The sequence below is a fragment of the Pongo abelii genome, chromosome 10 (assembly GCF_028885655.2).
Source record: "Pongo abelii isolate AG06213 chromosome 10, NHGRI_mPonAbe1-v2.0_pri, whole genome shotgun sequence".
Classification (NCBI taxonomy): Eukaryota; Metazoa; Chordata; class Mammalia; order Primates; family Hominidae; genus Pongo; species Pongo abelii.
In genome coordinates, this window is record NC_071995.2 from 46,484,381 (window position 1) to 46,500,005 (window position 15,625).

At 43.7% G+C, this 15,625-nt stretch overlaps 1 protein-coding gene across 1 annotated transcript in view; it reads left to right on the forward strand.

Moving 5' to 3' along the window:
* Positions 1 to 8,276: 8,276 nt before the first annotated feature.
* SPMIP11 (sperm microtubule inner protein 11) overlaps positions 8,277 to 15,625 on the forward strand; it is a 39,454-nt gene continuing 32,105 nt past the window's right edge. Inside the window, exon 1 of the mRNA XM_002823214.3 lies at positions 8,277 to 8,423. Within this exon, the coding sequence (XP_002823260.1) occupies positions 8,345 to 8,423 (79 nt within the window). The 5' untranslated portion in view covers positions 8,277 to 8,344. The remainder of the gene's footprint in view (positions 8,424 to 15,625) is intronic.

Sequence of the window (15,625 nt, forward strand, 5' to 3'; positions counted from 1 at the left end):
CGTCTCAAAAAAATAAAATAAAATAAATAAAAATGTGGCAGATGAACTTGAAAGAGAAAGTAGGTGAGGCTGTCGGAAACTGAAAAACAGAATGAAATGGTGGCGCTCTTTCGTATATCGGAACATAAAGCAACTAGAAAGCTGTTACATTTTTGGTAGCAATGTAAAATGCGACAACCCATTTGGAGAGGTCGCTTTAATGTGTAGCCAAAGGCATGAAAACATTCTCACGTTTCGCCACAGTGATCCAACTTAAAGGAATAAAATGAAATTAATAACATTAATTAAGAGCTTACATGTCCCAGGCACAATACTGACTTAAATATACTGTTTCATTTATTCAGCACAACTCTAAGAGGTAATTTTTAAGTATGTTTGCGAATGGGTGAACTGAAACTGCTCCTTGAGTGTGGAAAGCCTCCACCACTACCCCTCACTTGCACAGATTAGCAAGTTCTTGCCCTCTGTCAAGATATTTCCCAGCTCCTTTGCCGGGCGCGGTAGCTCACGCCTGTAATCCCAGCACTTTGGGAGGCCAAGGCGGGCGGATCACCTGAAGTCGGGAGTTCGAGACCAGCCTGGCCAACATGGTGAAACCTCATCTCTACTGAAAATACAAAAATTAGCCAGGCGTGGTGGCACACGCCTGTACTCCCAGCTACTCGGGAGACTGAGGCAGGAGAATCATTCGAACCCGGGAGGCAGAAGTTGCAGTGGGCCGAAGTCGCGCCACTGCACTCCAGCCTGGGCTACATTGCGAGACTCCTTCTTAAAAAAAAAAAAAAGAAAGAAAGATATATCCCAGCTCCAGCGTCTGATAACTGTTTGGTGCTGGGCAAGATAGTTAACCTTTCTATGCCTCTTTTCTGCGATAATACCTATGTTTTAGATTGTGAAAGGGAGTAAAGATTTAATGAGTAAAAAGTATTTATAATAGTACCTAGTACTTAGAAAATATTCAATAGCCCTTATTGTTATAATATTTGTTACATTGTATTGAAATTGAAGGCAAGAGCAATGCCTTCATTTTTGTATGGCACCTACCTAGTAAAGCCCTGGCCCTAGTAAATAGTCCATAAATCTTTGTCAGATAAATGTGCAAAACACCCACAATACAGAAACTGAGGCTCTGGGAGTTTGCCCTCACTACACCACTAATAAGTGTAGATCTTAAATCTAATTCCATTGATCTTTCCATTCACGCAAGCTGTATTCCTGCTTTTCTGGAACCATATTCAGTTTACCTTGATTAAAGATGGGTAATTTTAGATAGATTTGGATAATATTAGAATCCTTCATCTTGCTTTGATAATATTTTGCGTTTTGTCATTTCTAGGCATGGGTGATCTTACTATGCTTGATTGTCATTCATTCTCAGAAGTATTTCTTTCCATTCAGGTCACCTCTGCCATATACTGCCTGTAGTTAGTATTAGCTCCATTTTACCCTGGAGAAATTGAGGTTCAGGAAGATTTAAATGACTTACTTCTAGTTATAAAGTAAAAGAACTTGGGATTTCAAATTTCTTCCCTCACAGACTCTTTACTATTAAGAGAATAAGCACTTATAAAATAGATTTTTTAGTAGAATAAGCACTTTTTCAGTTATGTAGTCATGTATGTTATCTTTTAAATAGCTGTATTAGTCCATTTTCATGCTGCTGATAAAGACATACCCAAGACTGGGCAATTTACAAAGGAAAGAAGTTTAATGGAGAACTCACAGTTCCACATGACTGGGGAAGCCTCACAATCATGGAGGAAGGCAAGGAGGAGCAAGTGACATCTTATGTGGATGACGGCAGGCAAAGAGAGAGCTTGTGCAGGCAAACTCCCATTTTTTTTAAACCATCAGATCTCATGAGACTCATTCACTGTCATGAGAAAAGCACAGGAAAGACCCACCCCGATAATTCAATCACCTCCCACCGGGTTCCTCCTACCATATGTGGAAATTGTGGGAGTTACAATTCAAGATGAGATTTAGTAGGGACACAGTGCCAAACTATATCATTCCGCCCCTGGCCCCTCCCAAATCTCATGTCCTCACATTTGAAAATACAGTCATGCCTTCCCCACAGTCCCCCAAAGCCTTAACTCATTTCAGCATTAACTCAGAAGTCCACAGTCCAAAGTATCATCTGAGACAAGCAAGTTCCTTCCACCTACGAGCCTGTAAAATCAAAAGCAAGTTAGTTACTTCACAGATACAATGGCGATACAGGCATTGGGTATATACAACCATTCCAAATGGGAGAAATTGGCCAAAACAAAGGGGCTACAGGCCCCATGCAAGTCCGAAATCCAGCGGGGCAGTCGAATCTTAAAACTCCAAGATGATCTCCTTTGACTCCCTGTCTCACATCCAGGTCACACTGATCTAAGAGGTGGGTTCCCATGGTCTTGAGCATCTCTGCCCCTGTGGCTTTTCAGGGTACAGCCTCCCTCCTATCTCCCTTTCCAGGCTGGCATTGACTGTTTGTGGCTTTTCCATGTAAATGGTGCAAGCTGTCAATGGAGCTACCATTCTGGGATCTGGAGGACCATGGACCTCTTCTCACAGCTCCATGAGGCAGTGGCCCAGTAGGGATTCTGTGTGGGGGCTCCAACCCCACATTTCTCTTCCACACTGCTCTAGCAGAGATTCTCCATGAGTGCCCTGCCTCTGCAACAAACTTCTGCCTGGGCATCCAGGTGTTTCCATACATCTTCTGAAATCTAGACGGAGGTTCCCAAAGCCCAATTCTTGACTTCTGTGCACTTGCAGGCTCAACACAATGTGGAAGCTGCCAAGGCTTGGGGCTTGCACCTCTGAAACCACAGCCCAAGCTCTGCGTTGGCCACTTTCAGCCATGGCTGGAGTGGCTGGGATGCAGGGCACCAACTCCCTAAGCGGCACACAGCACGCACAGGGACCCTGGGCCTGGCCCCTGAAGCCATTTTCTCCTAGACCTCTGGGCCTGTGATGGCAGGGGCTCCCATGAAGGCCTCTGACATGCCCTGGAGACATTTTCCCCATTGTCTTGGGTATTAACATTCGGCTTCTCTTTAGTTATGCAGATTTCCTCAGAAAATGGGTTTTTCTTTTCTATCACGTCAGGCTGCAAATTTTTCAAACATTTATGTTCTGCTTCCCTTATAAAACTGAATGCTTTTAACAGCACCCAAGTCACCTCTTGAATGCTTTACTGGTTAGAAATTTTTTCCACCAGACACCCTAAATCATCTCTCTCAAGTTCAAAATTCCACAAATCTCTAGGATGGGCAAAATGCTGCCAGTCTGTTTGCTAAAATATAACAAGAGTCACCTTTGCTCCAGTTCCCAACAAGTTCTTCATATCCATCTGATACCACCTCAGCCTGGACCTTATTGTCTATATCACTATCAGGCTTTTGGTCAAAGCCATTCAACAAGTCTCTAGGAAGTTTGAAAGTTTCCCACATTTTCCTCTCTTCTTCTGAGCCCTCTAAACTGTTCCAACTTCTGCCTGTTACCCAGTTCCAAAGTCACTTCCTCATTTTTGGGTATCTTTTCAGCAACACCCCACTCCTGGTACCAATTTACTGTATTAGTCCATTTTCACACTGCTGATAAAGACACACCCAAGACTGGGCAATTTACAAAGGAAAGAGGTTTAATGGAGAACTCACAATTCCACGTGGCTGAAGGCAAGGAGGAGCAAGTCACATCTTAAGTAGATGGTGGCAGGCAAAGAGAGAGCTTGTGCAGGCAAACTCCCATTTTTTTAAAACAATCAGATCTCGTGAGACTCATTAACTATCATGATAACAGTGCAGGAAAGACTTGCCCCATAATTCAATCACCTCCCACTAGGTTCCTCCCACGACATGTGGGAATTGTGGGAGTTACAATTCAAGGTGAGATTTGGGTGGGGAAATAGAACCAAACCATATCAATAGCCAAGATCATTTATTCCAGATTCCTGTTGTCTAATTTTCTGACCTGTGCTTGGTTCTCCACTTAATCTCTTGGATTAATTACTCCATATTGAGTCTGCTATCTTGGTTAAGTATGCCACTCTTTAGGGCATACATTAACCTTTAGATACATTACTCTTAAAGAACAATTGACAAAATCTTAAACCAGAGGAATTTTCCTTTTTTAAAAAATGTAAATATTACTCCATTTCTTATAAGCCATACCTATAGGGCTACTCCTCCTATTTACTAGAGACTAGTCTTTTTCTGGGTATAGGATTCTACCATATTTCATGGTGTTTTGGGTTTGTCTGTTTTTTTGTTTCGTTTTGTTTTGTTTTTTGGATGGAGTTTCGCTCTTGTTGCCCAGGCTGGAGTGCAATGGTGCGATCTTGGCGCACTGCAACCTTCACCTCCTGGGTTCAAGCGATTATCCTGCCTCAGCCTCCTGAGTAGCTGGGATTACAGGCATATGCCACCATGCTCAGCTAATTTTGTATTTTTAGTAGAGACGGGGTTTCTCCGTGTTGGTCAGGCTGGTCTCGAACTCCCGACCTCAGGTGATCCACCCGCCTCAGCCTCCCAAAGTGCTGGATTAGAGGTGTGAGCCACCGCACCTGGCCGAGGTTTTGTTTTTATTATTTTTAAATTTTTATTTTTTCTGTGAAACAGCTTCAGAAGGTCCTAAGAATGTGTGCCCCTCTTTTTGTTTTTAGAGATGGGATCTTGCTATGTTGCCCAGGCTGGATTCAAACTCCTAGGCTCAGGTGGTCCTCCCACCTCAGCCTGCCAAATATCTAGGACAACAGGCACATGCCACCACATCCAATTAGATAATAGCTTTTAAATACTGGAACAATATGTCAAATTTTTGTGCTAGCAACAATGTAACAATGTAATGGCTTTAGACATGATGTACTTTTTTTTTTTTCTGAGACAGACTCTCGCTTTGTCACCCAGGCTGCAGTGCAGTGGCACAATCTCGGTTCCCTGCAACCTCACCTCCCAGACTCAAGCAATTCTCCTGCCTCAGCCTTCTGAGTAGCTGGGATTACAGGCCTACACCAACACACCTGGCCAATTTTTGTATTTTTAGTAGAAATGGGGTTTCAACTTGTTGCCCAGAGTGGTCTTGAATTCCTGGCCTCAGGGGATCCAACCACCTCGGCCTCCCAAAGTGCAGGGATTACAGGCGTAAGCGACCACCCCCAGCCAGACATGATACAGGCTTTAAAACTTAATCTGAATTATTAACATTTTCTCTATCACTTTCTAAAGTTCAAACAATCAACTAAATGAATAAATCAAGCTTTGTTCGTAACATTTGCCAATTTCTGTGATATAAATCCTCCCACCATGCCTGATTTCAATATGCCCATATGACATCACTGATCATAAAATTGGGAAAAGAGGCACACACCATCACATAGTATTTTCTCCAGACAGATAAAATAGATAGGACATTCCAGTTTCCAGTGTGACAGGTAAAGAGCTTGGAAGTCATGACTCCCATTTTCACAAGAAGGAAAAAGCCAAACAAACTGAAACTTAACAACCCTTCTTAGACCCTTCAGAGAATCAACGTTCCAGGGCCAACCTTCACCCCAAAATCTGGAGAGACATTTGGACTCAAAATAGGTGGAACAGAGAATCATGACTTAGTTGGAGGAAAAACTACTACTGGAACCAGCAACTGGTAGAAATACTTATAGGACAGTTGACTAATTGCTGGAGACTGAACATGGACTAGCTTGAGATATTTTTTTAAACTCCTAGGGACCCAGTGTTAAGCAGTCCCCCACATTTTTGTGAGTTTTGCTTCCAACAGGGAGAGAGAGAAGTCAGCCATTTTGAAATACACCCAGAGCATTCTGTGCTCCTTAACAAAGGCCTGCCTTCAAGGGAAACTGTTGAACAGAGCCTAACCAATGTGGGAGAAAGGATATACTCAACAGAAGCCTCCTCTAGTCTTCCTGTTTCATGTGAGAGAGGGAAAAAATGAGACAGTTGTGAAGGTCACAGCCCAGGGACACACGTGCAATAAAAGACAGACCTAATAATAGAATTACGGAATGCCTTCCCCCCATCCACCTTAATAGGGCTCCTGTATAATAATGGGATTACAACTGAAAAAAACTGCAAGGCCCAGACCCTATTTCAGGAAGAGTCTCTAAGGAAAGTCAAAGAGCAGGCGAGGCAAAAACAAGGACACCAGAGGAAATTTTAGCATCTAACACTTACAGCTATAGCAAACAGTAAACACAACCTAATTCCTAGCCGTATAAACACAAAACCTGACCCTTACCCAATACATAATGTCCAACTTAAAACAATTATATGGCATGCTAAAATGTAAACAAACAAACTATATATATATATATATATATAATCTAGAAAGACAAAGCAAGGCCAGGAGCAATGGCTCATGCCTGTAATCCCAGCATTTTGGGAGGCTGAGGTGGGCGGATCACCTGAGGTCAGGAGTTCGAGACCAGCCTGGCCAACATGGCAAAACCCCTTCTCTACTAAAAATACAAAAATTAGCTAGGCAAGGTGGCGGACACCTGTAATCCCAGCTACTCAGGGGGCTGAGGCAGAAGAATTGCTTGAACCCAGGAGGCGGAGGTTGCAGTGAGCTGAGATTGTGCCCCTGCACTCCAGCCTGGGTGACAGAGTGAGACTCCATCTCAAAAAATACAAATCAAGCATCAGAACCAGTCTCACATATGGCAGAAATTTTGGAATTATCAGACTGAGATTTTAAAATAACTATTAATATGTTAAGGACACTAATGGAAAAAGAGGACAACTTCAAGAACAAAGGGTAATGTAAGCAAAGAGATGAAAACTCTAAAGAATCAAAAGGAAATGCTAGAAATAAAAAACACTGTAACAGAAATGTAGAATGCCTTTGGTGGGCTTATCAGTAGACTGGACATGACACAGGAAAAAAATCAGTGAGCTTGAAAATATGTCAATAGGAAACTTCCCAAACTGAAAAGCAAAGAGAAAAACGACTGAAAAAAGAGTGGAATATCCAGATGCAATGGAAGTAAATAAACTCACGAACATAGATAAGAGTAAAATAATCAGGAAGAGATGAGTTGTTAGTATTTACTACTTTTATTTTATTTTATTTTATTTTATGACAAGATCTGGCTCTATTGCCAGTCTGGAGTGCAATGGCACAATCTCGGCTCACTGCAACCTCCACCACACAGGCTCAAGCCATCCTCCCACCTCAGCCTCCCAGGTAGCTGAGACTACAGCCACATACCACACCCAACTAATTTCTGTGGGTTTTATTTTTTTGTAGAGACAGGGTTTCACCATGTTGCCCAGCCTGATTTCAAACTTGTGAGCTCAAGAGCTCCATCTGTCTCGGCCTCCCAAAGTGGTGGGATTACAGGTGTGAGACACCACATCCGGTGTGCTACCTTTATTTTTAATATAACATTCAATTGTAAGTTTAGTTAATTTGATTTTTAATAATGCCTTGTTTAACAACCAATTCACAAAATTAATGAAAATTTAACAAGCTTTCAAAAGTCACTATGGATTGGCACACCACTGCTGAAACAAAGACTCATTGAAAGTATCCTATTCAGATTTCTTTTTTTTCCTGAATATAAGGCTGGATAACTATTAACATTTAAATACTGGTGGGGCATGGTGGCTCACACCTGTAATCCCAGAACTTTGGGAGGCCGAGGAGGGCAGATCACTTGAGGTCAGCAGTTCAAGACCAGGCTGGTCAACCCTGTCTCTACTAAAAATACAAAAATTAGCCAGGTATGGTGGCGTGCCCCTGTAATCCCAGCTACTCGGAAGGCTGTGGCATGAGAATCTCTTGAAACCTGGGAGGCAGAGGTTGCAGTGAGCCGAGACGGCGCCATTGCAGTCCAGCCTGGGCAACAGAGGGAGACTCTAAAAAAAAAAAAAAAAAAAAAAAAAAATTTAAGTTTCCATTATGTGTTGAACACTGTTCTAAGGAAATATGCATATATTATCTCATTTGATTCTCATAACTGTCAGATATTGTCATTGTCATTTTTTTAATTTAAAATTAAAAATGGAGGCTTAGTTAATCTATTCAAAGGCAGACACCTAGAATATGGCATAATTAAGATATGAGCCCAGGTCAGTGCTCTTTCTACTCACTGCCTTCTGAAGCTTACACTGGAAGACTAGGTCAAGAAAAGGTGTACTGACAATTGATTCCTCCATTTTCCTGAAGTTATTTAACGCACTCCCACTCCAGCTCCACTGTGAACCTATAAATCCTGTGCCTCATTAGACAAAGGGAGTGTCAGTTGTGGTAATTCTTAGGACATTACCATGGTTACCAGGCACAGAGTCCAGTGCCCCAACCTGGACATTCCAGAAGAGGCCAGGGAGGATCTGAGATGGCCTTCTTCAACTTGTATCTATTGGGATATCAAAATTCCTTTCGGAACAAGAAAAGGAACACAACTGAAGAAACAAGTAAGGGGAACATAGGGTAGAGGGTTAGAAGGGCCACTTCTTTACCTAGACGCTTCATAGCCACTTCCTAGCTATTTATTTTCCTACCTGGGGTTAGAGATTTATCCTCCAAGACCAACAGTTACACTAGTTAAAATTGTGGAATAGGGACAATATCCTTTCAGCTTTGCTCTCCTGTCATTTACTATCCTTATTAAGACACACAATTTGGGCCAGGTGCAGTGGCTCACATGCAATTCCAGCACTTTGGGAGGCTAAGGCAGGAGTATTGCTTGAGTCCAGGAGTTCGAGACCAGCCTGGGCAACATAGTAAGACCCCATCTCTGTGAAAAGTTACACAAATTAGCTGGGTGTGGTGGTGCATGCCTGTGGTCCTAGCTACTTGGGAGGCTGAAGTGGGAGAATCACTTGAGCCCAGGAGGTCAAGGATGAAGTGAGCCATGATCACACCACTGTACTCCAGCCTGGGCGACAGAGTGAAATCATCTCAAAAAAAAAAAAAAAAGACACACAATTTGTTCAACCAAATAAGTGTATTCTTAGTCATTCATTTGCTCATTTAACCAACATTTGTTAAGCACCAGGCTTTATGTGCCAGGCATTATGTTGGTGACTAGGGTTAAGACCTCTGCTATAAAGCGACTATCTGATGAGAAAGATAAATGTGCAAACAAAAATTGCAATATATTGTATGATTACATTAAATATGGAATGTTCTAGAGCCATTAAGAAGGAAGTACCTGATACTATTGGATTTGGAATAAGAACGGTGGAGTGGAGGATGGGGGAATCCTTCAGAGAAGACTTCACACAGGAAATGCTTCCAGAACTGGGTGTTAAAGGATGATTGGAGTTCACTAAAAAGAAGGGGATGGCTGGGCGCGGTGGCTCACGCCTGTAATCCCAACACTTTGGGAGGCCGAGACGGGTGGATCACGAGGTCAGGAGATCAAGACCATCCTGGCTAACACGGTGAAACCCCGTCTCTACTAAAAATACAAACAATTAGCCGAGCGTGATGGCGGGCACCTGTAGTCCCAGCTACTTGGGAGGCTTAGGCAGGAGAATGGTGTGAACCCGGGAGGCGGAGCTTGCAGTGAGCCGAGATCGAGCCACTGCACTCCAGCCTGGGCGACAGAGCGAGACTCTGTCTCAAAAAAAAAAAAAGAAAAAAAAAGAAGGGGATATAGCACAGACAAAGGAACAGAGACCTAAGAGAGAACCTTATTAAGTGAATTCCAAGTTCGTGGGTACAGATAAAGGGTAAAGTGGAGGGGTGCTGGGAGGCAGACGTTGAAAACTAGGAAGGGGCCAGATAATTGAGGATGCTGTTAGCCATGCTAAGCATTTTAACTTTATAGAGAGCCATTGAATTTTTAGTAGGCAGTGAGCAGATCTACGTTAAATTCAAAATGCCTAGCCATGCCTCACACATAATAGAGGTTGCATAAATATTTGTAGGGTGAATGGATGAAACAATAAGTTTGAATAATTGTAAAACAGGAAGCTAGGGGAGGCTTTACAGGAGATATGACAATTGATTTACATCTTAAAAGATGAATTGTTGCCGGGCACAGCGGCTCACGCTTGTAATCCCAGCACTTTGAGAGGCTGAGGCAGGCAGATCATGAAGTCAAGAGATTGAGACCATCCTGGCCAACATGGTGAAATCCCATCTCTACTAAAAATACAAAAAAAGAGCCGGGCACGGTGGCTCACGCCTGTAATCCCAGCACTTTGGGAGGCCGAGGTGGGCGGATCACGAGGTCAGGAGTTCGAGACCAGCCTGACCAACATAGTGAAACCCCATCTCTACTAAAAATACAAAAAATAGCCGGGCATGGTGGTGTGCGCCTGTAACCCCAGCTACTTAGGAGGCTGAGGCAGGAGAATCGCTTGAACCCAGGAAGTGGAGGTTGCAGTGAGCCGAGATTGAGCCACTGCACTCCAGCCTAGGCAACAGAGTGAGACTCCATCTCAAAAAAAAAAAAAAAATAGAAAAAAAAAATTAGCTGGGCATGGTGGTGCATGCCTGTAATCCCAGCGACCCAGGAGGCTGAGGCAGGAGAATCGCTTGAACCCGGGAGGCGGAGATTGCAGTGAGCTGAGATCGCACCACTGCACTTCAGCCTGGCAACAGAGCAAGGCTCCATCTAAAAAAAAAAAGATTGTAAAGAACAATCTTACACAGGCCTCCATTGGTCACTCTCTGTCCTCTGCAATTCCATCAAAGAAGTTCTGTTTTACTATCCAGCTTCCAGGCAAGATTTGTACAAAGGGTACCCCTGATGGACCTTAGAGACTCCTTAATATCCTTATACAAGCCCTTCCCCTCCCAACCCCAACTGAGTCCCAGCATTATGCCATGGGACTGTCTTTATCTCCAAATAAAGAGGAGCTCTTCTCTACCCTCTTTCAGAAAAACAAACTCTTTGGGAAACCTACAAATTTCCCTTTTTCCAGGCCAAGATTAAGCCTCTCCTGGCTGCTCCAATCCTACCTACCCCTACTAGATAGAATTCTCTCACCACGAAGAAACTGAGTATACAGCTGACCAGTTGTCCTACCCAGTTAGCTACTTAAGCACTGTTGAACAAGACTTGATACTAATCCAAAGAGGCCTGGGCATCATTTATTTATAGACTAGACAAAGCGGAAGATTTTACTTTATAAAAACCAGAGCCCTCTGTGGGATGACAGAGAAGTATCCCGATATCATCTACTATCTAAGTTTTCTCATTCTGGTGGCAGAAAATCAGAGGCAGGAGGCTTGGCCAAACCTGTGGAATGTAAAGTTAGAGGGAAGATTGAACATCAAATATGCCACCCCTACTCCCTGCTCACTTCCCCTCCACCCCAATTTTACATCCTCCAGTTACTCTTTCAAAATATGGACAAAGGATTTCAACTTGCCAGTTTCTAATTAATCCGTACTTTTGTTGGCTCAAGCACTTTATAATAAACAACTACTTATTATGCAGTATACCAGGCACTGTACTAAGCACGCTACATGCTTAATTTCATTTAATACTCTAACATTCCTGTGAGGTAGGTATTACTGTTCCCTTTTATCAATAAGAAAACTGAGGCTCAGGCCGGGCACGGTGGCTCACGCCTGTAATCCCAGCACTTTGGGAGGCCAAGGCGGATGGAGCACCTGAGTTCAGGAGTTTGAGACCAGCCTGGCCAATGTGGTGAAACTCCACCTCTACTAAAAATACAAAAATTAGCCAGGTGTGGTGGCACATGCCTGTAATCCCAGCTACTCGGGAGGCCGAGGCAGGAGAATTGCTTGAACCCAAGAGGCAGAGGTTGCAGTGAGGCGTGATCGCACCATTGCACTCCAGCCTGGGCGACAAAAGCGAAACTCTGTCCCCGCCCCCCAAAAAAAGAAAAGAAAACTGAGGCTCAAAGAGGTTAACTTACTTATGCAAGACCACAGCAATAGAGCCAGAATTTGATTCCAAATTGTCTAACTTATCTGTCTGTGCTCTTAAACACATTATTTATGAGGACAAATGATGCAGGTCTTTTTCCTGTAAGCAGGCCACTGTACAAATGATTGATGGTCAACCTTTCTAGGTGAATCTGTTAACCCCCAAACCCTGAATTCAAATGTCGGTTGGGCTTTCATAAAGAATTATTAACGCCCGGACGCGGTGGCTCACGCCTGTAATCCCAGCACTTTAGGAGGCCAAGGCGGGCGGATCATGAGGTCAGGAGATCGATACCATCCTGGCTAACACAGAGAAACTCCTTCTCTACTAAAAATACAAAAATTAGCCAGGCGTGGCGGCGTGTGCCTGTAGTCTCAGCTACTGGGGAGGCTGAGGCAGGAGAATGGCGTGAACCCAGGAGGCGGAGCTTGCAGTGAGCCGAGATTGTGCCACTGCACTCCAGCCTGGGTGACAGAGCGAGACTCCATCTCAAAAAAAAAAAAGAATTATTCACTTCTCCCCAGCAAGTGGTTCTTAGGAGCTCACCATTCACTGGAGCTAAAAGGTAACTTTGCTAATGGCCAGAATTCTTGACTTAACTACTGTATAGAGTCAAAACCTTGCAGCCTCCTCCCATAACCCCTGGGCAACTTCCTGAGAGTTAACAACATTCTACAACTTCAGAATAGTGTTCTGCAAGAGAAAGAGTAACTGGATGGGTTCTTTGTGATCCCTCATCTCTCTCCCTCTCTCTTTTACATACACACACATCTGCACACACATCAGAGAATCATAATTATATAGTCCAACTACTATATGCAAATACCAAAACAATAGTTTGATTTGTTTCCTGTGTTTAAAACGCAAACTTTGGCCAGGCGCAATGGCTCACAACTGTAATCCTACCACTTTGGGAGGCTGATGCGGGCAGATCACTAGAGGCCAGGAATTCAAGACCAGCCTTGCCAATATGGCAAAACCGCGTCTCTACTAAAAATACAAAAATTAGCCAGGGGTGGTGGCACACACCTGTAATCCTAGCTACTCTGGAGGCTGAGGCACGAGAATCTCTTGAACCCAGGAGGTGGAGGTTGCAACGAGCTGAGATTGCACCACTGCACTCCAGCCTGGGCGATAGAGTAAGATTGTCTTAAAAAAAAAAAAAAAGCCCCTCAAACTCCATTGGAGTTATTGTTGAAAACTCAATATAGGAGTTCAAACATATTCTTCCAAAGAAAATAGGAATTTTCCTTCTGGGACAAGAATTTAGTGAAATCACCATTTGACATGGCAACCAGTTACCACTAATCCCATCCTTCTGAGAGGTATCTTGAACTAAATGTGACCAATTTGTTGCTGGGGTCTGGCTCGCTCACCTAATCAGCACCTACGAATTCCTACCAACTACACACCCCTGGCATAATCTTGCTACTAGGCATCAAGCTAGCAAGCTTGGATCAATTAACAAATACTATATGATGAAAGTTGAGGCCTGGCACGGTGGCCCATACCTGTAATCCCAGCACTTTGGGAGGCCGAGGTGGGCAGATCTCCTGAGGTCAGGAGTTCAAGACCAGCCTGGCCAACATGGTGAAACCCCGTCTCTACTAAAAATACAAAAATTAGCTGGCTGTGGTGACGGACGCCTGTAATCTCAGCTACTTGGGAGGCTGAGGCAGGAGAATCACTTGAACCCAGGAGGCAGAGGTTGCAATGAGCCTAGATTACACCATTGCACTCCAGCCTGAGCAACAAGAGCAAAACTCCATCTGAAAAAAAAAAAAGAAAGAAAGTTGAATGTAATTACAGTAGACTCATCACAGTCTAATCATTTGTGAGTTAATTTTTTAAAAGATTAAATTGTGGCTGGGAGCGGTGGCTCACTCCTGTAATCCCAGCACTTTGGGAGGCCAAAGCTACTCAGGAGGCTGAGGCATGAGAATCGCTTGAACCTGGGAGGCGGAGGTTGTGGTGAGCCGAGACCGTGCCATTGCACTCCAGCCTGGGCAACAAGAGCAAAACTCCATCTCAAAAAGAGAAAAGTTCAGTGTATGTCTTTTCTTAATCCACAATTTAACCTTTTTTTTTTTTTTTTTTCTTTTTTTGAGACTGAGTCTTGCTCTTTCGCCCAGGCTGGAGTGCAGTGGTGCAATCTGGGCTCACTGCAACCTCTGCCTCCCAGGTTCAAACAATTCTGCCTCAGCCTCCCGAGTAGCTGGTGTTACAGGCACCTGCCACGCCGCTTGGCTAATTTTTGTATTTTTAGTAGAGATGAGGTTTCACCATGTTGGCCAGGCTGGTCTCAAACTCCTGACCTCAAGTGATCCGCCCACCTCGGCCTCCCAAAGTGCTGGGGTTACAGATGTGAGCCACCAAGCCCAGCTCACATAATGAACTTTAAATTTTACTTTGACTTAATATAGTAGTCCCTCCTTATTCATGGTTTTGTCTTCCAAGGTTTCCATTATTCATGGTTGACTGTGATCCAAAAATATTAAACGGAAAATTCCCAAAGTAAACAATTTACAAATTTTACATTGTATGCCCTTCTGAGTAGAGTGATGAAATTTTGCACTTGGGAAAATCCCACTTGGGAAGAGAATCATCCCTTTGTCTAGCATATTCACTATCCACCTGTTACTGTTTGGAAAAAATACATAGTGTATATAGAGTTTGGTACCATCTGAAGTTTCAAGTATCCTCTGGGAGTCTTGGAATGTCTGGAATGCATACCGAGGATAAGAGGGGACTACTGTATGTGTAAATGCAGATTCTTTTTTTTTTTTTTTTTGAGATGGAGTGTCTCACTCTGTCGCCAGGCTGGAGTGCAGTGGCTCAGTCTCTACTCACTGCAACCTCCGCCTCCCAGGTTCAAATGATTCTCCTGCCTCAGCCTCCCGAGTAGCTGGTAGTACAGGCACATGCCACCACACCTGTCTAATTTTTATATTTTTTAGTCGAGACGGGGTTTCACCATGTTGGCCAGGCTGGTCTCGAACTCCTGGCCTCAAGTGATCCGCCCGCCTCGGCCTTCCAAAGTGCTGGGATTACAGATGTGAGCCATCCCCCCCCCAGCCTATGTGGTATATATTTATTTATCCATTTTGGATGTTTTTTGTTTGTTTAGAGACTGGGTCTTGCTCTGTCACCCAGGCTAGAGTGCAATGACACTATTATAGTTTACTGTAGCCTCGAACTCCTGGGCTTAAGTGATCCTCCCACTTCAGTTTCCTGAACAGTTAGGAGTACAGGTATTGTGATACTCTAAGCAGAGCCACACCCCGCTAATTTTTTTGTAAAGACTGGATCCCACTATGTTGCCCAGGCTGGTTACCAACTCCTGGCCTCAAGGAATCCTCCTGCCCCATCCTCCCAAAGTTCTGGGATTACAGGAGCAAGCCACTGTGCCCAGCTTCATTCTGGGTTTTATATATTGCCTTGCCATTATGACAGCTAAGAATTTAGCTTTCTTATACCACACACTTTCCATCCCCCGCTCTTTTTCCAGTATAGGTATATCATAATTTTAGGTTCAAGATAAGCAGAATTCTAAGAATTATCCTCAATAAACCTTGCCTGTGTGTAATCACCTCCCCTTTGAGTGTGGGTAGAACCTCTGAAAAACTGAGATACCACTCTGTGATTGTTAATTTATATGGAACGAGGGAGAGTATCTGAATGAGCTTTATCTAATCACATAAACTCTTTAAAAGCAGAGAGTTTGGCCGGGTGCGGTGGCTCACGCCTGTAATCCCAGCACTTTGG